Raw genomic sequence first — 25925 nt, forward strand, 5'->3', positions numbered from 1 at the left:
CTGGTCTTTGCACATGCGCAGTCATTCCGCATGTCAAAGTCTGATATCTCGATCATTTTACAGCTGTTAATTGATTATAAAGGGAGAAGGATAGTTTTCGGGATTTTTTAGAAGTGTATTAAAGAGATCTTAAGTGTTATTTTATGCAAATATCTTTTTATTTAGAAATGGCATCTAAGAAATCTCAACGTGTTATTTCTCGCCTCTGACGTCACGACTCCAATATGGCCGCGGTGAGCACCCAGGAGCCTTAAACAGAATTAAACTTTTTTCGCGCGATAGACAGACGCATGCGATTAGTTTTTTTCACGAGTAGCACGCGTTAAAGATGCGCACGCGCTAACCTTATATAGTTCATCCTTTTCATAACCTTATCTAAGGTCTGTCAAAAGCCTTGTGGTAAATTGCGTTAAATAGCTTCGAGTACCTTTCGCAAAAATAAAAAAAAAATTAAAAAAAAAAGGAAACTACGAAATGCGTACGTATATATAATATATGCAACAAATGAATTCTGTTTATTTTGTTCAACGTGCTGAAAAATGTGAGATGTCAAATGTCAAAAGATGTAATTCGAGGGTGGAGCACGTCTGTGTGTTTATTTTTATTTGCGAATATTGTGCGAATATTATAAAGGAAAATTAATTTTCCTTATCACGTCTCTCTTGCGGGAGTCGTAAATTTTAACTGTGTGATTTTTTCAGGATTTTGGATAGAGTAAAAATGATGATTTGTGCAGCAAGTGTCAAGATGTCATCACGACGTGTTATTGTTTTATTATACGTGTAATTAAAGCGAAATTCCTTTAATCATGAGCGCGCAGAATCAATTACCAAATCTCGACAAGATCTTTCGAGATGATGACGAACCTGACTTTGTACCTTCAGGAGGGTATGTATATTATGTGTTCATATACACGTACATATACTTTACATATTATTAAATATAATTAAATTTTGAACGATTTAATAATTGAATAATAATAAAGTTTCCTATAATTGCTCCTATAAGTCTGTCTCTTTTCTCGCTTTACCAAAATTTGAACATAGATTTACTTCAAGTATAAAAGATAGAAAAGGACATGTATAATTATATATAGGTATATATATAACAAGCAAATTTATTGTTTGTCAATTATTGTTCTATTTAGTTTTAATTTTTAGATTTGTAAATATTTAATAAATGCTCATGTTTATTTTATGTTATTATTTTGAGTAAAATAATGTTAAATTTTTTTTCTTAATCTTATTTTTATCTTTTGTATAATAAGAATAAATCTCTTTATTGTGTTTTCAGATCTAATCTGGCTGCCATTTTTGGGCTACAATCAAAACTTGGAGATTCTCAGTCCACTAAACAAACAGCTCCTAAAAAGAATAATACTCGATATAATATACAGCAAACTGTACCGTCTTCTAAGACAGAAATCCTAATAGCTAAAGCTGTGCATGCTTTTAAATTGTAATTATGTCTAAGAATGTTATTTATCCTTTTAATTGCTATAATAATATGCATACATGATTGTAATATTATCTATATGATATTCATTTTGTGAATTACAATTAATAATAACAATATAATTTAATTTCAGGCAAAATGGTCAATATACTTCTATTGGGAAGCTCGGCATAGCATTGACAGGCAATGTCACAACAAAGTTATATCAGATAATTTTATACAGGACTAAACAAGAATATGTATCTATTGCCACAGTGACGTGTGACTTTTTGTATACTGTACAAGCAAACAATTATGCCAGTTATTATGATAATAACAATGAGAATTGGTCTATTTTATTCGAAAATAGTGAGAGCTATTTAGAGTTTGCAATAGAAATGGGATTAGCACGTTATTTTGCAATACAAGAGAGAGGAGAGAATGTGATTTACCAAGATTTAGTACCAGCAAGCAATAAAGATATGATTGCGAAAGAAGGAGACAATATATGTATCAAATATTTTGTGGGAACTGAGATAGTACAACCTTTTAAGACAAATTATATAATGTCGCAAATGATGACTGTAGAAATATCGACAGATGACAATTGGGAGAGAGTTCTTCTGGGTAGTGGCAAAGGTTTGAAAAGAGTTTTGTTCTTACCTTCTAGCAAACAGGTAATTTAACAAATTTTTATGGAATACTATATGTAACAATGTTATTCATTAAATAGTTTTACATAGATTAGTTTAGGTCCTGGATTTCCAAAAGAGAGAGATATTATGCTGATAATAGAAATAAGCGACATAAGAATACCAGAAGAAAATCTGCCTATACCTAAAATTTCAACAAGTGGAAAAGCTGCCATAATATCAAGGATGGCTAAAATGGGTCAGTCTATCTTACCAAAAATGACTCTACCTTCCACTACTGATTCTGAAGATACTGAGGTATTCATATTCACATTTTTATTTCATACTGCTTTATTTTTCATTACATATCTATTTCTCAAATAGAACCTACATTATATTATTTCCTAATTTGAAAGAGACAATACTATTTTGCAGGATGATGTACCTCATAAATCTCCTTGTCAGAAAAGGGTTCGTCACAATTTACAAATTTTTTTGTAAAAACAAAATCTACATTTTGTTAAAATATTGTATAATTCTATTAGATCGAGCAATCAGAAGAAATTTTGCAAAAGAAAAATTTGTTGCACGAGTCATCAGAAGAAAACAAAGCCATTCACAAAGTTGTGGAGCCAAGAACTGAAGTGCCTTCTGTAAACTCTAATACTTACAAGCCAATAGTTGCATCTCCATTAACGCCACAATGGGCTTCTCCATTGTATCCTGTATGTAATTCTATATTTAATATATTTATCAATGTGAAGTGAATAATAAAGGACAGTCAAAATTGTAGGGACATTATGTAATGACGGACAATCAGATGTATCCAGTGTCACAGACTGTAAATCGTACAATACCAGCCCCTACTCTTGATCCTGGAATTAATATGTTGCTATCAGAAACAAGGATAACAAATGCGGAAATACGAATGGGAATGTCCAAGATATCTGACAATGTCCAGAAATTATTGGATAAGGTATGTATAAGAGATGGATAATAAGATAAAATAACATAAATAATTATTAAAATTGTTATGTATGTATAGTTCCATGCACTTGAGCTTCAGAATGCAACAACTCCTACAAGTGATAAAGCAACTTTGGATGCCTCTTGGAAAATGTTTTTAGCTCTTAATGCATCTCAAGCAGGTGTAAAGGAAAATGAATTATCAAAGAGTACTGATAAAAATATGTTAAATGAAATAATGTGGGAAGCAATAGAGAGCAAAATAAGTGCTTTGGAAGATAATTTAAAAAAATCAAAGGGTATAACGATTATTTGAAATAATAGAAATAATATTTAAGTAATAATAATATTATATCAGAATGCATAATTTATTTAAGTTTAATAACTATGTTATTACAGAGGAAAACGAATCATTGTTGCAAATGAATGAGAATATAATAAGAATGTTGCATGAATTTGGAACAAAACAAGGTAATACAAAGGATGAGTTGAAAAAAAGCGAGGAAGCCTTAGAAGAAGCTCAAAATACAATTGAACAATATAAAGAAAAAAATATTACTTTAGAAAATAGGCTTTCTAATAAAGAGCATATTTTCCAAGCTGATTCAACATCTTTCAGACAACAAGATGTAATGCTGATTATATATTTTATAAATTGTATTTTATATCGTTCTTTATCAGTTCAATGATATATTATTTACTTAATTTACAGATTAAGAAAAAGAATAAAGAAATTAAGCAAATAATGAACAAAACGTATCATACATTATTAGAAAGATTTGCGGATGAATCATGTTCTGAACTATCCTTTGATTATGTAAAGGCAACTATCGCAAGCACAATAAAGGTACAAGAGAAATATGTAATACTAAATACTTATAATATTATATTAATGTATTCTAATCAAAATTTTGTGTTTAGCATATTACTTTGCAAGTACTGTATGAAGACTCTGATGAAGAAGATGTAGAATCTAAGATAAATAAGAATATGGACACAGTCGAAACTATTAATCAACAAACTGAGGAACAAAGTGAGAAGCTAGTATTAAACGCACCTAGTGACAACGATCTCTCGATGAAACGAACAGAAACTTCAAGATCTACCATGGTACTAAACACTAAATACTAAAAAATTTATATAAAAATGAATTTCTGAAAGAAGTAATTATTTTTTCTTTTTATCATTTTCATCAGATCATGCCTGTATTTGAAAACGAACCGCCACCCGTTCCACTTGATGACATCGATGAAGTTGATAGCGACTGATTGGTTGATTTCAATATTGATTTTTTAATTTATTATTTCATGCTGCAAAAAATTATTTTATATATGGTCTGCTAAGCATTATTCACCCAAAGAATAGATCTTGTTTAGGAAATATATATATGTATATTTTCTATTTTTAATATATATATATATATGGTTTTAATTTTTAATATATGTATTTTCTAATCCTTATATTATTAAATCCAAGTAAAATGAGTAAAATAAAGCTTTTTATATATTATTGTATAAGTTAAATATATTTTAAAATTTAATAAAAGATACTTTTACTATCAATATATCTGCAGTATCACATATTTTTGTGGCGCATTTATCTTAATATAGCGATAGTGATAGTGATGGTATAATTAAAGGAAAAAATAAATAATTTATATTATGGATTATGTAGGAATTTCGAAATAGGTAAAATTACAATATAAAAATAGGTAAAATTACAATAAATTATTTACAAAAATGTTCTTTCATATATATTGTATACACAAATTTTATGTAAATTTACTTACAATTAAGAAAATGATTATTTACTATTACTGTTTGCTAATGTATTAAAGATTGATCTCTGCTTTAATTTGTTTTGCCTGATCCATCAAATTTTTAATATTTTTTGACCTGTACAAAAAAAAAGAAAATAATTACTAACATTACATATATAATAATAATAAATACTAATAATATGTAGAATATTACTATATATTCAGAGGCAACCTCTCTATACGTGATAACAATATTACTCACAGTTTCTTGAATCAATCTGTTTTTGAATTTGCAAAATCCGAAATTTTAAATTATTGCTATATTACTTACATTTGAGAAAGAGTCTCCTTTGTCGCTTTCTCTTGGCTTTGTGTAAAAACAATTTCTTTTCTTTTTTCATTAGATTCAGTGACGTCTGCATGTTTAATCTGTTGAACAGATTTTTTCTTGAGTTGTTCAAGTCGTATTTGCATGTCGTATATCTTTATGCTCATTTTCTTCAATTCTTCTGCCTCTGCTCGCTCGACAGCAGTCATTGACGGTTCCTTGTAATTTACGAGTCTTAGAGCTTCCTCTGCTCTGAAAACACATAATAATTTATGTATATTATTCACAACAGCTTGATAAAAGCTTATACTTCATTTACTTTGAGCATAAATGATAACTATAGTTCTCTAAAATTTGTTTTGCTAGAATATTATTTATATAATATAACAGTTCACTCACCTACGCGCTAATTCTTTCTGCTTATCATTGATATCTTCGTATCGTTCGGCTAAATGTTCAGCAGTATGGCGTAATTCTTTCTTCATTTCCATCAAGGTATCGAGTTCTTTTAACAGATGAGTTTTCAAAGCTTTCATAGCGCGTACCTTCTTACTAATTTCTTCCCGAACTTTGTCATGTTGAACAAAATGTTGATCGCGAAAGATATTTGTAGCGTGATACAAAAACTATAATTGTAAAAAAAACATGTGAATGAAAACATTTTCAATTATTATTTAATTATAATTTTTTTCACTTTATAACGTTCTTTTTTATTTTTGAGATGTACGAGACAAAAGTTTTTAAGTATTTTTAATAACTTTTATCGATCATAAAAAAAGATTAGCAATTATTATAAAAGATTCGTACAATAATTTATCTGTGTTTAGGGATTGCCTACCTCTAGGGATTCGCTCAAGGACATCGAGCGAGATCCTATTTTCGTTATGGGTTGTGATACTTCGCGTCTTAGTAATTTTTTGATATACATGTCAAACGGTTCCTTGTTCACCTGAAAGAATCGATAATATATATACATATATATTAAGAATATTTTCTCACCGATTAATATTTCGACGTCATTGTTTTACTCGGAGAAAAATGAGAATAAAAAATTAAAGTTATAAGAATAAAGTTCAAAAATCTCAAAATAAAAGCACTATTTAGTGTAACAATATAATATATTAATAACTACCTTTTTCGTAGTATTGGCGATGGGTTCTAATTGCTCGATCCTTGGGAGATAATAAAGATCTATAACCGAAAGATCGATCACGATGCCTGTGTGCAACAATGCGATTAAAACACAAGGTTCTTGAAGTAGACCAAAACCGAGTATCGGCGTAGCCTCGTCTACGCTTGTATGCTTTGTTCTCGTAGAGAATAGATATTGTAAAGTTGATTGGTTTGACAAAGATAGTAAATAATTTTCGTTATCTAAAAAAGAAAAATTTTTGTTGAACGAAAGAAATATCACAAAGAATATAATCGATAGAGAAACAAAATCGAGCTCTACGATTTTTTAATTAAACTTTTTATTAAAAAAAAAAAAAAAACAAGCTAATCGATCATCATATAAAAGAAATTTAAAAAATACAGACAATTTACTCAAGTTTATTTAAAAAATTTGTACAATTTTACAAGGCTTTGCGAACAAACTGAAAAATGTTAATTTTCTTTCTTTCTCTCTCTCCCTCTTTCTTTTCTTTCTCTATCTCTTTATATTACTCTTCTCTTAGTAATATATAAATGTACTTGCCATATATAAATTCCTCTAGTTGAGAGACCATCGGTAAACTCACCATGTGAATCCCGGCATTATGAGAGCAAAAATACCTAACATAAATGTGTAATAAATAATTTATTGAATTACATACAATAATAAAATCAACAATTTTTTGATCGAAATGTAATGCAAAATGTTATATATATAAATATGTATATATGAATATTTTGGAAATATCTATTCTTGTCATGAATAAATTGACTTTTGATTAAACGATGTATAGATGATGAAAATTTAATTGAAACAAGTTATAAAACATCCAATATATTGACACGTTTTTTTTTTCTAAATTAATACCTCGATTTGTTGCCCTTATCAGAATGAAGATGAATAGGACAATTATACTTTTTATCTTCATCCGTGAAGAGGAGACCGAGCTCCAGTTCGACACATTCGTAGACATAAAGTGCGTCGTCCGGCGTGTGAAGACTATAAGTTGAACCATACTGCGACCAAGTCTGAAAAAGAGACAAGAGATGCATGACAAGAAATAAATTTCATTGTAAGTCTTATGTATAGAAAAAAATATATATGTATGTGAATATATCCTGTTTTAAATAATCAATGCTGCGCGCTAATTTAGTTTATTCGCAATTAATGATATGTATTGACAAAAATATCGTATATACATATTACATATACACACATACATATTATTATATACGTTATGATATGTACAATATTATGTGTTAATATTTATTATACGCCATACCTTTCTGTCGTCCTTGTCGTTCTCGTCGTCCAATATTTCGCGCAATAGTATCGCGTGATAAATCTTTCCAGTGCACATGGCGATGACCACTATCGGTGGGGTAGTTTGCAGACACATGATAGAGCATGAATCTATTCCATAATTATCGACGGTTGACGGATACATAGACAACGAACCTAGTACCACTGGATCCTCGTAGCTGACCCAACAGTTAAAGCCATCAATTAAGAAACAAGGAAAAAAATTTTGGTTCGTTAATGTTAACATTCTTTTGTTGTTAAACTTGGATATCATATATATAATATTTAATATTTCATTTGTACTTTTCCAATAAGACGTTCCCATAAACGATCAGCACTTCACCGTTTCCACGGAGGACCAAGATCGGCCATTCGATCTGATTCCAGTCGACTGTTTCTTTTACCTAAAAATTATTAAGAATATTCAGTGCACCAACTTGATATACTTAATATTAAATATGAAAAGAATATAAATCCGAAACTAATATCAACGATGATTTAAATCTATTTCATCAAAGAATCGAGAATACAAATTTTCTTTTTTATATATTAGGTATATATTTTTTAATATTTAATATTCAAATTAAATTAATCTATGTTAAAAAATTATTATCAATTTCAACAAAAGCAAGCTTGTATCGCTATGATGTGTATCTAAACTTTAATACTTAAATCCATGAGCAACAAAATTCATACCTAAATGCATCATAATGTTCCAGATATCTATTATTTTGAATTTTCATTAAATTATGACTGATCTTGCACATCACGAATAAAAGCAAAAATTTTCGAGAGAAGACATATCGCTCATTTGCTGCAACAATGAGCTATGTGAACCTAGCACCCGACTTTTTAAAAATTAATTTTTTAAAACGGAAAATGATAGCATTTCGTTTGTAGTTGTTTGTAGTAACAATAATTTCGTTTGTAGTTTTATCAATTAATAAATAAAAAAAATTTTTTAAATGACTCGCACCCGACATTGTGATATCGCAAATTTGCTTGCGCAGTCTTCTTTAGAATCGTTTGTAGTGATTTTCCTTTTGTTTGTAGTTGAGCGGTTCAAAAGTTATAAACAAGCGAAAGAAAGGAAAATCACTACAAACAACTACAAACGATTCTAAGGAAGACTGCGCAAGCGGATTTGCGATATCTTTAAAATTAACAAATTTACCTGTTAAACGAATAAACAATTGTTTATAACTTTTGAACCGCTCAACTACAAACGAAAAAAAAATCATTACAAACAACTACAAACAATTCTAAAGAAGACTGCGCAAGCGGATTTGAAAAATCTTAAAAATTGACAAAGTTAGCTCTTGGACGAATAAACAATTGTTTATAACTTTTGAACCGCTCAACTACAAACGAAAGGAAAATCATTACAAACAACTACAAACGATTCTAAAGAAGACTGCGCAAGCGGATTTGCGATATCTCAATGTCGGGTGCGAGTCGTTTAAAAATTTTTTGTTATTTATTAATTGATAAAACTGCAAACGAAATTATTGTTATTACAAACAACTACAAACAAAATGCTATTATTTTCCGTTTTAAAAAATTAATTTTTAAAAAGTCGGGTGCTAGGTTCACATAGCTGCAACAATGACATAACTCAAAAATTTAAAATTAAAAATTTTTGAATTATTAGTACAGGAAGAAAGGTTGCTACTTGTATACTATTATTAAATCGTGTCTCCTGAAAAATCACAATTTTTGAGTTATGTCATTGTTGCAGCAAATGAGCGATATGTTCTTTCGTAAATCTATGATGATCTCGTACCTCGTCGATGCTTTTATCGGCGATGTCCGGCTTTCTTAGGGTAGGAGTGGCAAAATCGAAATCTACCGCAGTCTCACCGAGGGATGCAAAATCCGGGATCTTCGAAGGTGATCTCGATGGTGCACGGCCGACCTTCCAGCAATTTACGAGTCTGGGTGCACCACCCAGGTCGCACTTGTACAAACTGCGGCAAAGTTAAGTGCAGCTTAAGGTCAATCCGACGACAATTCTTTTTTTTTTTAAAGATGCTTCGGCGCGACGTATAAAGCCTTCTAAAGTATAGTTTGTAAATGTTTTTCTTACTCTTAAGAAACCCCCTTTGCCTTCCCTCTGTTTCGTCATCTAACGCAAAAAGTTAAAAACGCGAATTTAAGTTATGTCACGTTGTACTTTCGGAGAGAGTTTCGCAGTTTTCTGTAATTATAACGGCAGTTTAAGTGAGAAAGATACTGCTTTCGCGGCTGAAAGATAAAATATTTTTGCTTCAAAGCAATATCGTATAAACATACGCTCAATTGACAAGGTTTGATGATAAGATGATAATAAATACTCTCTATACAGGTTAAAATAAAGATGTTTTAGTTGAATAATTTAGTTAGAAGGAACAATCGCATGATTTTTTTTTATTTACCGAAAAGAGTTCTCTGATGTCAAAACCAATAGATGTGAGTCATTCGGAGAACCTGGATGCCATCGCATTCGTTGAATTTCCGCGGTTGTCCCAAAATCTCCAAAATTATGATTTCTGTAATCAAAAAATAAAAATAATGAGAGATAGCACATCGAGTTTACGACATTTTCGTAATTACGTGATGTTATTATTATTTATTATAAAAATTAATTACTATTCGCAATTAATTAATTATCACTGCAATGTAAAATATAAGAAAGAGTAAATTTTATTCTCTTATTCACACTTTGCTCCTCCGTTTTCTATTTCATTGATTATGGCAGCAAGATTTTATATAACTAGTATTTAAATCCAGAAATACATATATGCTACAATTTTTTTTACTCTAAAGATAGGATAAGCTCATAAAAAATGAATAAGACTTGATCAAACAGATATTTTAGATACTTCTTTAATAAAATATTTGCTGAACTTACATATAATATTATAAGATTAATTTTAATTTAAAATATGACTGATTGAAACATTTACTATTACTAATTGATATTTTCAGTAAGATTTCACTGTTTTGTAGTGTTATATGACTGATTCTGAGAGAAACCACTGCTTATCAGTATAATATATTAATTTCATTTAAGAGAGTTATACTTATAACATGCAAATATGTATCTGTTATTTTCCTGCAATCCCTTTCTAAAAGAGGCATGTTATATTCATAGCATCGAGCAGCCGTCATCGCGAGGATTAGCAGTTTGACAGTTTGTCCAAAATAAAATTAAATAAAATAATGTATTATGTTTTAAATAATATGTTATAATACTTTAAAATTTAAACTAAATAATACTTTAAATATTATTTGACAGATATCAGCTGATAACTGTCAAAATATTAATCGAATTTAAAGTATTAAAACATATTATTTAAAACATATTATTATTTCATTTAATTTCATTTTGGACAAACTGTCAAACTGCTAACTTTTGCGATGACAGCCTCTCGACGCTATAAATATAACGTACAACGCAAATCGAGGCAGCTAATCAACATCGTGAAAAAGAGGTAACAACACTTACGAGAATCGACTTAACATGCCTTTTTTAGAAAAAGTCTAGAACAACACAAGTACGCGCCATTTAATTTTATGCAAAAAAGAATGATATTTTTATATAAAGTTTGTTTAAACTTGATTAATATTTTTTGACAGAAATCAGCTAATTAAAGCATTAATTTGCTAATTAAATTTTAAAATAAAAATATGTTATAAAAATTAAAATAATAATCTTATAAATAACATATTATAATACTTTAAACTCGAATAATAATTTTTGACAGAAATCAGCTGAAAACTGTCAAAAAATATTAATCGAGTTTAATGTACTATAACATTTTATTTAAAACATTATTATTTTATAATTTTTATTACATACTATTATTTTAAAATTTAATTAATAAATTAAAGTTTTAATCAGCTGATTTCTGCCAAAAAATATTAATAAAGCGTTACTTTGCTAATTGAATTTTAAAATAACAATAGGTTATAAAAATTAAAATAGTAATATGTAAATAATATGTTATAATGCCTTATCTGCCATTATAATATTTTTTGACAGAAATCAGCTGATTAAAACATTAATTACGATAAGTAAACGTTAGTTACGATACTACATTATTTATAGATTATTTTTATACCAAAGAAATAAGAGCCTGCAAATTTTTTTATTTAATATACATAATTTATGTATATGCACAGTATAGGGTCCGCGGCAACAAAGTATCGATTTTTAATATTTTAAGGCGAGCCAAAAATTCATCGCTTATATATTTCGATAGTACATTGTTTGCAAAATGTTTTGGTACCAAGCAGACACCAGCGTACAAATTTTTTCATTTAATATAATACATAATTTATGTATGCGCCGCATAGGGTCCGCGGAGACATAAACCTATATTCTGGATCTTCTTTTATCGATAAAAAAAGATCCAGCATATGAGCCATTGTGTCGACATTTAATATTTTAAGACGAGCCAAAAATCCATCGAAATATACGAGCGATGAATTTTTGGCTAGCCTTTAAATATTAAATATCGACACTGGGTCGCCGCGGACACTATGCGGTGCATTCTTATATTATGTATATTAAATAAAAGAATTTGTACGCTGGTGTCTACGTGATACCAAAATATTCTGCAAACAATGTACTATCAAAATATATAAGCGATGAATTTTTGGTTCGCCTTAAAATATTAAAAATCGATACATTGTTGCCGCGGACCTTATACAGCGCATATATAAATTATGTATATTAAATAAAAGAATTTGTATGCTGGTGTCTGCTTGGTACAAAAATATTCTGCAAACAATGTACTATCGAAATATACAAGAGATGAATTTTTGGCTCGTATTAAAATATTAAAAATCGACATTGTGTTCCCGCGGACCCTATGGGGAGCATTTTTATTTTACGTATATTACTATATTTAGAAAGGCCAAAAATTCATCTCTTGTATATTTCGATGGTACATCGTTTGCAGAATATTTTGGTACCAAGCAGACACCAGCGTACAAATGTTTTTATTTAATACACATAATATAAAAATGCGCAGTATAGGGTCCGCGGCAACAAAGTATCGATTTTTAATATTTTAAGACGAGCCAAAAATTCATATGTTATTAATATTTTTTCACAGAAATCAGTTGATTAAAACGTTAATTTGTTAATTAAATTTTAAAATAATAATATGTAATAAAAATTACAAAAGAATAATATGTTTTAAATAAAATGTTATAGTACTTTAAACTCGATTAATATTTTTTGACAGTTATCAGCTGATTTCTGTCAAAAAATATTATTCGTGTTTAAAGTATTATAACATATTATTTATAACATTATTATTTTAATTTTTATAACATATTTTTATTTTAAAATTTAATTAGCAATTAACGCTTTAATCAGTTGATTTCTGTCAAAAGATATTAAGTTTAAACAAACTTTATACAAAAATATCATTCTTTTTTATATAAAATAGAGGAATGTCGCGCGCGTAGCCCGCGTTTGTGTTGTTCTAGTTAATTAAAAAATGATTAAAAGATAGATGTTGACCTCTTAAAGTTTGTTATATATGACCTTAGAACAAAGGAAAAAATATGCATAGAATTGCACGGTGTGAGACATCGATCCAAGCTGGATTCGCGCCTAAGCAAAGAGAGGCGCATTCGACCGTGCGGATGAGCATTAATGGCTTTATAATCTAATGAATTTTTAGGTTAAGCGTCGGGAAGGACGAGCGGGAAATCCAGATAGGTTTTTCCCCGGGATTTATTGCCGAGAAAGAAAAGACGGGGGATACGAGCGAGTCGCGCTTATCTCTCGCGTTTGTCGGTGCCTTCCGACCGATGGGTAACAACCACATTTATCCGCATCAAAGTAATAATAATCATTTGGCTACGAGAAAATATTCAGATCTTGAATTAGATTCTGTTTCTCTTTTAATTTTTCAGTATTTTCAATTTTACTCTTAAAGAATCTTTCTGAAGAAGCTATCTTTTTTAGATTACTTTCTTTATACATATATGTCTTGTGTCGTCATTTTTAAAATACGTAATGTTTATATTTTTAAATCTGTTGTTCTCAAAACGCTATCATTAGTTTTACGCATTGTCGGAATGATCTTCTGAATTAAGTGACTATGATCTCTTTCTTCAAAGGAGACATTATGCTTTGCTTAGTTAGTCCGGATGTGTAGAGTTTATAATCGTTTACGCTCTACATAGACTCTATTATTTAATTCGCTCATTTATGAAAAAAAATTACGTAATTCGTCTCGGAATTTTAAGTGAGAGGACGGATGGAGAAAGCGGACCCTGCGGGAGGAACAGCAGTGACTTAAACGCAATAACGAATAATACGGCAGAGAAGTTCCTAGAGAATAAAATGATACGACATACCGTGTAAGATCTCTCTACTTTGAAGTCAGGTCCGTGCCGTTCTTTGTACAAATTGCGAGAAAAGCGCAGCGCAAAAAGCGCGTCTACCGCCACCGGGGTTAATACGTTTACGTAGGAAAATTATTTTTAATTTTTCTAGACGTGCCCCTCGGACGGGAAAGAAGAAGAGAGAGAGAGAGAAAGAGAGAAGCGAAGTCGAGGGACACGAGGGTGTGGCAGAATGCGCGGCACTGCCGTGTAAGAATTTCTTAATTAGATTCGAGCAGCTGCACGGCCTTTCGTTCTTTTGTTTCGGCGAAAAATTTCCGGTAAGTCGCGATGGCGATACCAGGTCAGGAATTCGTGCTTTATTAGATGTTTCGGCCTTGATTCAAAAGAGCGATTCTTAGTAGATTGCTTTTCATCTTTTCTTCATTGCCTCGATTGCGAAATTTCAGGACAAATTGATTTTCCGATTTCTATTTTTAGAATTATCTTTTTTTTCCAATACGACGAACATCGATGACAAAGTCTAAAAATTGAAATCCCGTTTTTGCTTGCATACAAATATTTCGAAAATAATATTAACAATATTAAAGTGTTAAAAGTTGATTTCATATATTTTTATCTATATTACATTCACGAATGTGCGCGATATTAAAATCTCTTAGACAGAAACACATTTACTTTATTTAATAACACAAATGACCAGAAATGGATATTTATGCGATACACTCTCTTCAAATCTTTTTTCGGTGGCAGTGTCAACGCGAATATCGAATACGCAATGGGGGTTGCGAGCTCCCTTAAATGCGTTGGTCCTGTTGCCATTCATTTTATTTAGGAATATATATTCAACGCTCCATCGAACGGAGCATCTCATCGCGGGCACCACATCGCCGGTAATCAAGACAGCTTAATACCTATCAGAAATACGCGCGCGAGAAGGGGTACAGGCATAAATTCTGATAATTTCGAAATTGTGACAGAACGAAGAAAAATCCTCGGGAGAGAGGTCGCGGCGAAAAGTGCGAATAAATCGTTGCGTATGCCTTTGTCAACGAAACGGCGCGGCGGCGAGTACAGGGAGGGCGGGATACAGGAGGGTTGGTGCTCGCTGGGGTGAGAGTCACAACCACCGCCGCCACCACCACCATCACCATCACTATGTCTGGTCCTTTTTTCACCCTATATCTCTCTCCCTCTCTCTCTCTCTCTATCTCCTCTATGTGTCCTGTCCCCTTCCCTTCATCTCTCTTCCAGCCCTTCCGCCCTATCTCTCTCTTTCTCTCTCTTCGCCGGTGCGTGCGTACATTTTTATCAATTATTAAGAACTCCTGGCGCGCGCTTGTGCTGGTGGCCGTGTCGCCGTTCTGCGCGGGACGTATGTACTAACGGGGGTGTATAACCCGGAGAACGTTGTGTGCCGGTGATACCCGATGCCCACTGTCTTTTTCTCTCCGGAATGCCGGACCTTTTGCTCACTTTTTCTGGCATGCCGCGGACATTAATAACGGCCACGGGCTAACCACCGCCGTCAACCCCCTTGCCAACGTTACCGTGTCCACAGCCGCGGAAAGTGCGAGAGTAATAATAAAATATACGAAATGTAGGCGAGAGTATCTCGTTGTGCGAGCGCGAGCGGGCGGACGGGCCGCCGCGCCGAGACCGACAAAACAAACGTCGCGACGTTACGGTGTACCTTTCATTGTCCGCGAAAAGGTACGCGGATCTCCTCGCGTTATAATAATTTAGAGCGACGCTGTGCGAGCCGCGCTGCGGGCCCTGATTTTAGCTTAATAGAACGCGAGGCCGGTAGATTCGGCCGGGGCTCGCTGTGCGTTGGTTGGCGTGTTTCTCGCGAGATTGTCATTATTCTCGCGGACACCAGACAATTTCCACCTACCGTCGACGCGAAATTATCACGATTTGTGTCGGAAATTCAGGGTATAAAGATGTCATTCTTAGAGGATTGATATATACATAAATTATGTTCGCGCGACAGCTGCTTGCTTAATTCTCTTCATAAATTCATGCATATAAATTTAATGAAAACGCATACTTTTTCATTACAAGTTACATTTAAATGTCATTCAATAGAAAAGAATGAAGATAGTTATGTGAATGATTGCATCGAGTAATTTTGTAAATTTTTAAAATTAAACAAATGTATCTTTGCGTTAATCTTAAGACGCAGGGCAAACCTACTTACACCTCGTTTCAGGCAGAACTTTGATGAAATAGGAATTCGTAATCGTTTCGGCTGTGTCACGTGCGGCTTTTACATTGACGTGCATTCTTTATACAGCGATTATGTACTTCAAACTCCCGCGGGGACAACGTTTCAGCTTAATTCTGCCCGGCATGCTCGTAACGGGCGTAATATCGTTCAGTTACTTGGAATATTTTTATTACATCCTCGCGGAAGCGCGCGCGGCGCACGAGAAAAGGGGCGGCTAAGACTAAGGAGGTCGGAGGAGGACGGCGGAGTTGGCGGGCTTCCGGGATCTGCCGGGGCTATGCTCACGATATAACGAGAGCCATTATGATAAGCGGATGCATAGATTAGACATTACTCGTTAACCCGCCTGCGCTCGAAGCTCGAAAGACATCGCCTCGCGCTATCAAAGCAGCTCGACGAGAAATTGACGACGATCGCGATGGTCCCAATTACGATGTGTCTTGTGTTACAAACTTGTGATTACTTAATATTCGGATACGCGACCGAACAAAGTTGTGTAATAAATTAATATGTCGGATGAACCTGACAATTTCAATTAAATTCTAAATGATTAGATATTTATATAAATCTCGAGAAAATAATATAACATGTTTAGCATGTGATACATAACGTTAGGCGTATTATTTTAATTTATTTAAATCTCTATAATAATATATGGTAGTTTATCGTCGAGTGATCGATCATAGTCGATCCACGATCTTTCTTGCTGACCACACCTCATTTCGCTCATCGGTACTCGTTACAACAACAAACTGCCACATTACACAACGGAAGTTCTCTCATCCTGAAAGGGGACGGAAGACGCCCCCTTTCGCCCTCGGTCCGAGGGCGCGGGGGCGGCCCATAAAATCGGGATGTTGCGCAAAATATAACGACCGACGTTCTCCTGGCGCTGGCTGACGCTCCCATCGTAATTCATTCCCGACTCTCGCTTGCCTTCGCCTTCCCGACGACACCTGCGTCGGCAACTAAGCCCGTTAATTCTCGACGCCGCGGCCCGTCTCTCCATCGCCCTGCCATCGGCTCTCTCGCCGGGAAACCCGGCTTCCCGGTTGCGCCAACCTGACACGTTCCGGTTCTCGATCTTTGCCGGTACTTACCCTCGTAGATACTGCGCCGTAGATTCGCCCCCAATGACGTGGGTGTCGAGTCTCGTCGAGTATTTCGTTATTAGTGGTACACTTACGCCAACGTGCATGTCATACGTGGCGTAAGATAATTAGACAATGTTATGGTATATGTAATGGTACGTGTAAATTATAAATATTATTTGAAAGCGATTAATCTCTCTTATTCTCTCCTTCTCTTTAATTTTTTTTCTTCGCAACCGATGCAGCTCTTTAAAAAAAGAATTAAAGAGGAGGAGAGAATGTGAGAGAGATTAATCACTTTCAAATAATATTTATTGTATAATTAATGCTTACTATTACATATATAGCATTGTCTGATTATCTTACGCCACATATAACATGCACGTTGGCGTGTGTGTATCACTATAACGAAATACTCGACGAGATTCGACACTGTAATTGTTAAGACAAAATAATTAACGAAGTTAAATAGTTTCGTCGAATGGCTTAAATTTGTCTCTATTGTCAAAACATTTTCATTTTCTCTTCTATTATCTCGAAAATTTTTTTTACATTTTAATTTCAGATAAAATCAATGCAATTCCTTTTTTAAAGAACTGTATCGATTGCGAAGAATGCATTGATTTTATCTGAAATTAAAATGTAAAAAAATTTTCGAGATAATAGGAGAGAAAATGAAAATGTTTAGACAAATTTTTTACGCCATTTGACGGAACTATTTAACTTTGCTAATTATTTTTTCTTAATAATTATACAGTTTTATCTTTTTTTTTTCAACCTTCCAGAATTTCCGTGCGATATTAATTTAATTAAAAAATTTAGGTCACATGTAAAGAATTAAAATAAGCCCGTTGTTGCTTTATATTATTTTCTGAAAAAGAACGAACGAATCCGACTGTGATATCGACTTTGTGTCACTTGCGAACACGTGTCTTTGGACATGAAACGCGCTGCTCGAAACGGACGTAGGTAGGTAGGTAGGTAGGTAAGCGACGTGGCTACGACGGAAAACGGCAAACAAAGGATACCGAGTCCGTAGCGCGAGAACAGGAGTGCCCGGGCACCCCAGACTGTCGCGCGGATGCCCGTGGCTAGCACACGTACCGCTGTAATTAAAAGAACCGACAGATGTGTCTTTCTCTCTCTCTTTCTCTCTCTCGCTTTCTTTCTTTCACCATCGGCTTTTATTTCGTTACGTGAAACGACGACGGCGGCGACGACGACGACGACGACGACGACGATGACGTCGACGGCGGCTGGAACGCGTCTCGCGTATTTAAATTCTCTGCTGCGGCGCGACGCTCGGAATTCTTTGATTAGACGAAGGTACCTGCTGCAACGCGCGCTGGTAGATGAACGCACGAATCTGCATATCATTGGCATCATGACAATTGAATAAATCGGGATTCAAATCGTGTGCGCGAGAGATCCATCATCTTTGTCAGAAGGACTTGTACATGAATTATAAGAAAACTCTTACGTATCGAGTTTAAATTTTATTTTGTGACGTTTCGTCGAAATATCATCTGTACAGAGTTCTCTTTAAAATCACACTTTCATCAAATTTAAATTTTCAATCGGATGCTGCAGACTATATTTTATATGTATACTTGAGAATGATCGAATTTTCATTCAATTCAAAAATCGATAATCGTGATTGGATGCTGATGAATCTAATGCCTAGTTTTAGTTATTGATTGTTAATAAATGATAAATAAAAGTGCTTTAAAGTCTTGTGAAGAACGAGTATTTTTACGATCGAGCGTAAAGACGGCAGATAAACGAATATTCTTGTTTGCATCGCGAACGAATGTTGCCCGATTATATAGTGTAACGGCGAGCTTTTTAATTCCGCGCGATCTCTCGTAATTTAACTCTTTCGTTAACGCTGATTCGACGAGAAATATCGTTCGGCCGGCAATAAAGTTTCAGGCCGGGCCGGCCTGATAAAGCGCGACACACGTAAACCGTAAAACGGCTTATACGCTTTTTCCTCGGCATGCCGACATTTTTCAAAAGGCGCGGATATCATCGGGGACCATCTAAATCATCCCGCGCGCGAGTACAACGCGACCCTATGCTCGGCCTCCGCAAACAACCCCTCCCGTGTCCATCCTCCTCCTCCCCCCGCCAATCCCACGCTAGCCACGAAAAAACACCGGCAAGCCGGTGATTTTCGTTAGTGCTTGCTCATCGAAAAAAAGTAGAAAAAATGGGGGTGAATTCGAAGTGTGGGGATGCACACGTAGGAGGGTGTAGGAGAGTGTCGTGTGTTTGGAGAGATGGGTTTTCTCTCTATATATCTCTCTTTCTCTCTCTTCGCATGATGCGCGTGTATATGTGTGAGTGCGTGCAGCACCGCGTGTGGTCGACCGAGATTAGCTTCGGGTTTATATCGGGATTACATATGTAAAACCATTAGGGTAAATCATTTTTTAAATAAACGCACGTGGCCCCCCTTTTCCCCTCCCGTGACCAGCGGCCCGGGTCAGATAGGAGAACGATTCCCGTGCGTTCGCGTAGATGGGCTGAACAGGGAGGAGTGATTTCAACCCCCGTGGGTGAAATATTCCGTAGCACGTTCAACATATGCTCGAGAAACTCTCTCTCTAGCGCGCGATTGACCGCTTCTGCAACCGGTGTCCGTGAAATTTCCGCGTTCGGAAACAAATGAGCTTGCACGCGTGACAGATTAGCCAGCGAACTTCATGGCACATCGTAAATCTGTCTTCTTTATTGTTTGTCTTTCGCCCGGGAGCGAAGGTTTCAAGCGAATATCAGAACGCGTGAATTCAGCAAATATAGTTTTTTTTCACGCCCATACCTGCCTAAAATGATCACCATGTGCGACAGCTTTTAAATCAGCTTGCTTTTCTGTACCAGTTTAAATCATCTTAAGCGATTCCTTTGTATATTAATATATTTGGATTTGGTTCAATTTTATTTTTTAGACACCCTATATACGTATAAGTAACAATTTAAGATGTTAAATATGCCCGATGCACTGTCTGATTATCAAAATCTGTTGTATTAGCCGGGCTGACATGACAAGTAGTACGTTCACTTACGTCTGATCAATTATTGTTTTATCTACTTACAATAAGTCTAATGTATTTGAATTTGATTAAATTTTATTTTTTGGACACCCTATATACGTGTAAGTAACAATTTTAAATGTTAAATATGTCCGATACACTGTCTGATTATCGAAATCTATGTTATATTAGCCAGGCTGACATAACAAGTAGTACGTCCATTTACGTCTGATCAATTATAGTTTTATCTATTCACTATAAGACTCACCAGTTATGCATTTTAATCACCTATGTGAACCTAGCACCCGACTTTTTAAAAATTAATTTTTTTAAACGGAAAATGATAGCATTTCGTTTGTAGTTGTTTGTAGTAACAATAATTTCGTTTGTATAGTTTTATCAATTAATAAATAAAAAAATTTTTTTCAATGATTCGCACCCGACATTGAGATATCGCAAATCCGCTTGCGCAGTCTTCTTTAGAATCGTTTGTAGTTGTTTGTAGTGATTTTCCTTTCGTTTGTAGTTGAGCGGTTCAATTTGTTTATAACTTTTGAACCGCTCAACTGCAAACGAAAGGAAAATCACTACAAACGATTCTAAAGAAGACTGCGCAAGCGGATTTGAAAAATCTTAAAAATTGACAAAGTTAGAGCTAAATAAACAATTGTTTATAACTTTTAAACCGCTCAACTACAAACGAGAGGAAAATCACTACAAACAACTACAAACGATTCTAAAGAAGACTGCGCAAGCGGATTTGAAAAATCTTAAAAATTGACAAAGTTATCTCTTGGACGAATAAACAATTGTTTATAACTTTTGAACCGCTCAACTGCAAACGAAAGGAAAATCACTACAAACAACTACAAACGAGTCTAAAGAAGACTGCGCAAGCGGATTTGCGATATCTCAATGTCGGGTGCGAGTCGTTTAAAAATTTTTTTTTATTTATTAACTGATAAAATTGCAAACGAAATTATTGTTATTACAAACAACTACAAATAAAATGCTATTATTTTCTGTTTTAAAAAATTAATTTTTAAAAAGTCGGGTGCTAGGTTCACATAGCTGTTTTATTTACTTACTATAAATTTAATGTATTTGAATTTGATTCAATTTTATTTTTTGGACACCCTATATACGTGTAAGTAACAATTTTAGATGTTAAATATGTCCGATACACTGTCTGATTATCGAAATTTACGTTGTATTAGCCGGGCTGACGTGACAAGTAGTACGTCCACTTACGTCTGATCAATTATAGTTTTATCTACTTACAATAAGTCTAATGTATTTGAATTTGATTAAATTTTATTTTTTGGACACCCTATATACGTGTAAGTAACAATTTTAAATGTTAAATATGATACACTGTCTGATTATCGAAATCTATGTTATATTAGCCAGGCTGACATAACAAGTAGTACGTCCATTTACGTCTGATCAATTATAGTTTTATCTACTCACTATAAGTCTCACCAGTTATGCATTTTAATCTACTAGTACAATAATTACCATTTTGAAATCTACTTAATGCCTGCATATTCAGCGATTTTTCTTGTTAATTATGGTACGTATAAATAATATTTAATACGTGTATAAAAAAATCAATTTATATTTAATTGTAGAGCAAGTATGACCGCGTCGGCGCAGTTTGAGGTGCAGTGTAAAGCTGAATATTTTTTTCGGTTGTGATAAAACCGCAATCTGGCAGTTACATCGTGCAAACAGTAACTCGCGATACGATGGTTTTTAATATATATTTTGAGGAATGTGTGGTCGTGCGGAAGATATAAAATAGTCGCCGGCATGTTCACACATCCACTCTTGCGCTGCCATAAACATTACGTATCCAGACAAATATTTCTTTCACACCAAACGCTATGTGAGCCTGCATTTTTTGTTCGATCTAGAAGATATAAATTCAATTCGTGTACCGTGGCGATATCGCGATTTATATCTTCGCCAGAATTTTGCGATTTTATCATTTGTTGTCAATGCATCGCAAAGATAATCGAGGTAATAAATTTCGAGATAATACGAGAACGAGTGTCGATGCTTCATTATATCGCACACGATAATTCGTTTCTTAAAACTGTCAAAAAATGTTTTTGACGAATTGTAGAAATAATAAAAAAATTATTATTCACATATTCTTCATGTATCTTTAAATATATTTTATGTATCTTGTATATTATATTTTATTAGCTGATCTGTGTGTGCAATGAGATATATCTATTGCAATTTTATAAAAATAATTCAAAAAAATTATACAAAAATTTCAATAATTATACTTCTGCGACAACAGGTCGCAAATCATCTATAATAATAACATTCTGTTTTTTAGATCAAAATCATATGCTACAAGAATATCTTAGTCAATTAAAGTCATTAGTTACGAAATATTTATACATAATTACATACGTGTGTCAAATATCTATTTTCTGTTTCTAGCTACGTTTACGATGACTCGCTTGTTTCGCGGAGCTGGGAATCTGGTTCTGGAGTTCGTAGATGAAGAGCAAGCATTAGGGGTTTACGAGGCGAATATTCCGTAGGACGGTTCGGAGAGACGCTCGCGGTGCTGGCGAGTGGATTGGGTAAAGGTTGGCGGGGGGATGAGGGGGTTGGTTATAAGAGGTGAGAATTATTCATAAACGTAGGCTGACTTTTGGTAGAGGGGAAGGGAGGGCGAGTCGGAGTGTGAAGAAACGGCGTAGATTTCTCTCCGCCGTTTCGAGAAGCTGAAATCTACCGAATATTAAGGCAGGTGGTAAGGGGGTGGCTGCGGGGCGAGGGCCTCCGCATAATAAACACATAACGGTAATCCTTAAAACAATAATTAGCCGCGTGGGCCAACCAAGAGGCGACGATCTTCCGGCCGCCGCGCGGAATGGTGCCGCTTTCGCAATTCGTTGTCGAATTAATACCGGGACTCGCGATGGTTGTAGCACGATCCACCTACCCCGTGGCCGCATTACGCGGTAGGAATTGTACTTCCTATAGCGATTATCCGTGGAAGGGGTCCTATTGCCTTTGGAAGGAGAGTGAACTGTTACTGCGGCTAAATTATTCTTATTTACTACGTGTTATTTACTAATACTTTAACAAGTGCGTCCATCTCGCATTGTATAAATCTCAAGATTTTCTATTATTCATCCCCATTGTGTGTAAATTTGAAAAGATACGGAGTTAAAAAAATTTACTTTTGTATGTTAGAAACGTAATTTAAATTATATAAGGATAAAACTTTTTATCATTGTCATACAATCATTTAATGTCAGTGAATAAAGACGTAATTGGTCAGACTTAAATTTAAAGTAATACTACTTGCTATATCAGACCGGACTTAATGTCGACAAAGTTAAAAAAAGTTCAGTGATCAGACAAAATATTGTAATATTACAAAATCTGAATATATGTATATACATGATGTCCCAAAACATAATATTTCAAAAAATAAAATATTAACTCAAAACGATAGTATATAGCTAATCGTGTTACAATAAATCATGAATTTTTGATCTTTTTACATTACGACATTAAGAATTGAATTTTTAATATAAAGATAATATAAAGATTTACGTTAAAGAGTACGCGACAAATAAATCACAAATCAAGAAATTCATCATTAATTCGAGAAGATAAAAACTGCATTAACGTCAACATTCCGTACATTTTTCTTCTGGATGATTTTGTGCAAACGGAACTGCCAGAGATTCTTGATCCTCGGGGACATTTAAAACATCCGAGAAGGGCGGACGAGTTTTTCGCGAAGGTGAGAGAATCGTGGAGGATCCGTGGGGAGCTTGAAATGAAGCGGAATAAGACCGAAGGGGTGCCGCGAAGTGGTAATAGTTTTAATCCGGTGTCTTGAAGTCAGGATTTGGCGGCGCGGCAGTTAGTGGTTTGCCGGTAAGTCCAAGCGAACCCACTTCGCGCTCTGATATCATAATCCGAATAATCACTATTATTGCCGCCATTTGCTTAATCCGAGGCCCGTCCTCCCCGCATCCGACGTGGTCGCAAGCTGCGGCACCTGTTATTCGGTTTCAGGACGCGCGACGAGAAGCGTCGACGAGAGCGTCCAATCGAAAGTTTCCCCCTCTTTTGCATCTTTAATTTCTTCAATTATTATTCCGTCGCTCTGACGAACGAGAACGACTTGAATGTAACTATGACTCGGAGATGAATGAACAAATATCCGTCTCTTCGCGGCACGATATCGATATTTATCTCACATCTAATTATAACGATCTTTCATTCTTATCACGATTAAAATCGACTAAATGTATCGCTAATACAAAATGCAAATAATTACAATGTCACACAAGAAATGAGTCTTGTACTATAATTCAACGAGCGAGTAATTTTCAAAATTAGAATGAGCAAAGTTTTTCTTGCTGCCTCTAATAATATCTTTATCTGATATAAGAGACATTCTCCTGGATCGGTCTGATCGTGTATCGCGTGTTTATATAGCTTTGAAATTGTGGAATGATAACGCGCTCGGGACCTCGGCGAGAGGAGGCTACGCCACCGGAAGTTCTGCCGGCAATAACGCATAAACTTCATTTAGCCTTATTTAAGCCGGCTGGGAGGCGGCAGAGAGAGAGACATTAAATCCCCGAGATTCGTTCTAATATCCGCGACTCACTTAGAAACTGCGATCTTTCGCGCGGTGTGCGCGCATAATGTGCGCTCTATGTGTGTTCTTAATAAATTCGCTCGAACCCGGAGACCGGTTGAAATCGCCTAAGTGAAACGACGAAAAAACTTTAGCGCAAACTGCCGCTCTTAATTTGGCCAGTTTGTTTAGCAGCGGTCGCTTGTTCCTCTCTCTTGCCTTGCTTTCCTCTTTTTCTCGCCCTCTCTTTTCTCTTTGCCCTCTCTGCATCTCTTTCCCTCTCCCCCTCTCGAGGAACAAGCGGTTCGTTCGCTTCCGGAAAAAGTTCGGAATTACGAATTAGCAGGAAGTCGGTAGGAAAGTACCTGCATTTATTCTGAATTCAGTTTATTATGAAATTATAATGCGGAGGACGACTTAAAACGAGCGGTTACCCCTTTCGCGTTTATACCGCTCGGCGGATTAAGGGTCATCGTATTTTGCTATTAATTACCGCTTAATTTAGTGATGAGTTTTCTGTATAGCTTCGCGTGATATTCTTTTTTATCGTCGAAATTCTAATTTTTTAAAATAGTTTTATATATCGCGCAATGTTCTTTTAAAAGATTTAAAAAGCTCATTTTACTGTTAAAAATCTCAGTTTATGTCATTGTTATTTTCTAAAATTTTCTTTCAATGAAAAATCGGAACATACAAATGTGTGATTATGCTACTGTTACTGGAGGAATTGTCAATATGACAGCACAAAAGATGCGAGGACGCTACATTTATGGAAGAGAGGGATTGATCGACGATCGACCGATTAAGCGATGCGCGGACGAGTAGTACGACCAGAGTAATCTCCGGCGCTCGTAATTGTGCGACATTCTAATCGTCCGAAAGATTACGACCGGGGGCCGGGAGAGCGGCACACACCGCCGGGTAATGTTACGCGAGACAGTAGTCTCGGGTGGCATGTGTCGTTGATGAGGCGGTTAGTATTCAGCGGTGCTTCCTGGTCCCCCGGAACTTTTG

At 34.6% G+C, this 25925-nt stretch overlaps 2 protein-coding genes across 3 annotated transcripts in view; one reads left to right on the top strand and one right to left on the bottom strand.

The window, feature by feature from the left end:
- Positions 1–216: 216 nt before the first annotated feature.
- LOC145941540 (FK506-binding protein 15) lies at positions 217–4463 on the top strand. Of its 2 annotated transcripts, none has more exons than XM_083047670.1 (13): positions 217–589; positions 702–888; positions 1294–1458; positions 1589–2111; positions 2178–2384; positions 2502–2537; positions 2612–2791; positions 2860–3042; positions 3112–3331; positions 3432–3661; positions 3745–3879; positions 3954–4142; positions 4229–4463. In XM_083047670.1, the coding sequence occupies exons 2-13, from the start codon at positions 809–811 to the stop codon at positions 4298–4300; spliced, it is 2220 nt and encodes a 739-aa protein (XP_082903796.1). In that variant the 5' UTR covers positions 217–589; positions 702–808; the 3' UTR covers positions 4301–4463. The 2 variants fall into 2 exon arrangements, with proteins under 2 accessions (XP_082903796.1, XP_082903795.1); XM_083047669.1 differs by having other exon boundaries at positions 217–478.
- Positions 4464–4759: 296 nt separating this feature from the next.
- The window catches only part of Mbo (nuclear pore complex protein Nup88), a 69628-nt gene continuing 48462 nt past the window's right edge, over positions 4760–25925 (bottom strand). Inside the window, exons 3-13 of the mRNA XM_083047672.1 lie at positions 9989–10102; positions 9358–9541; positions 7878–7978; positions 7555–7753; positions 7140–7300; positions 6816–6892; positions 6252–6493; positions 5958–6068; positions 5519–5745; positions 5123–5371; positions 4760–4927 (exon numbers count right to left, since the gene is read on the bottom strand). Coding sequence (XP_082903798.1) covers positions 4864–4927; positions 5123–5371; positions 5519–5745; positions 5958–6068; positions 6252–6493; positions 6816–6892; positions 7140–7300; positions 7555–7753; positions 7878–7978; positions 9358–9541; positions 9989–10102 — 1729 coding nt within the window. The 3' untranslated portion in view covers positions 4760–4863. The remainder of the gene's footprint in view (positions 4928–5122; positions 5372–5518; positions 5746–5957; positions 6069–6251; positions 6494–6815; positions 6893–7139; positions 7301–7554; positions 7754–7877; positions 7979–9357; positions 9542–9988; positions 10103–25925) is intronic.

The sequence above is a fragment of the Prenolepis imparis genome, unplaced genomic scaffold (assembly GCF_030444845.1).
Source record: "Prenolepis imparis isolate NDT839.2.m4 unplaced genomic scaffold, iyPreImpa1.0 SCAF_10, whole genome shotgun sequence".
In the NCBI taxonomy this organism is placed as follows: Eukaryota; Metazoa; Arthropoda; class Insecta; order Hymenoptera; family Formicidae; genus Prenolepis; species Prenolepis imparis.

Coding starts and splice junctions, on each gene's coding strand:
- LOC145941540 (XM_083047670.1), top strand. CDS start 809: ATGAGCGCGCAGAATCAATTACCAAATCTCGACAAGATCTTTCGAGAT. Junction 889..1,293: donor GACTTTGTACCTTCAGGAGG/GTATGTATATTA, acceptor TTGTGTTTTCAG/ATCTAATCTGGCTGCCATTT. Junction 4,143..4,228: donor AAACTTCAAGATCTACCATG/GTACTAAACACT, acceptor CATTTTCATCAG/ATCATGCCTGTATTTGAAAA.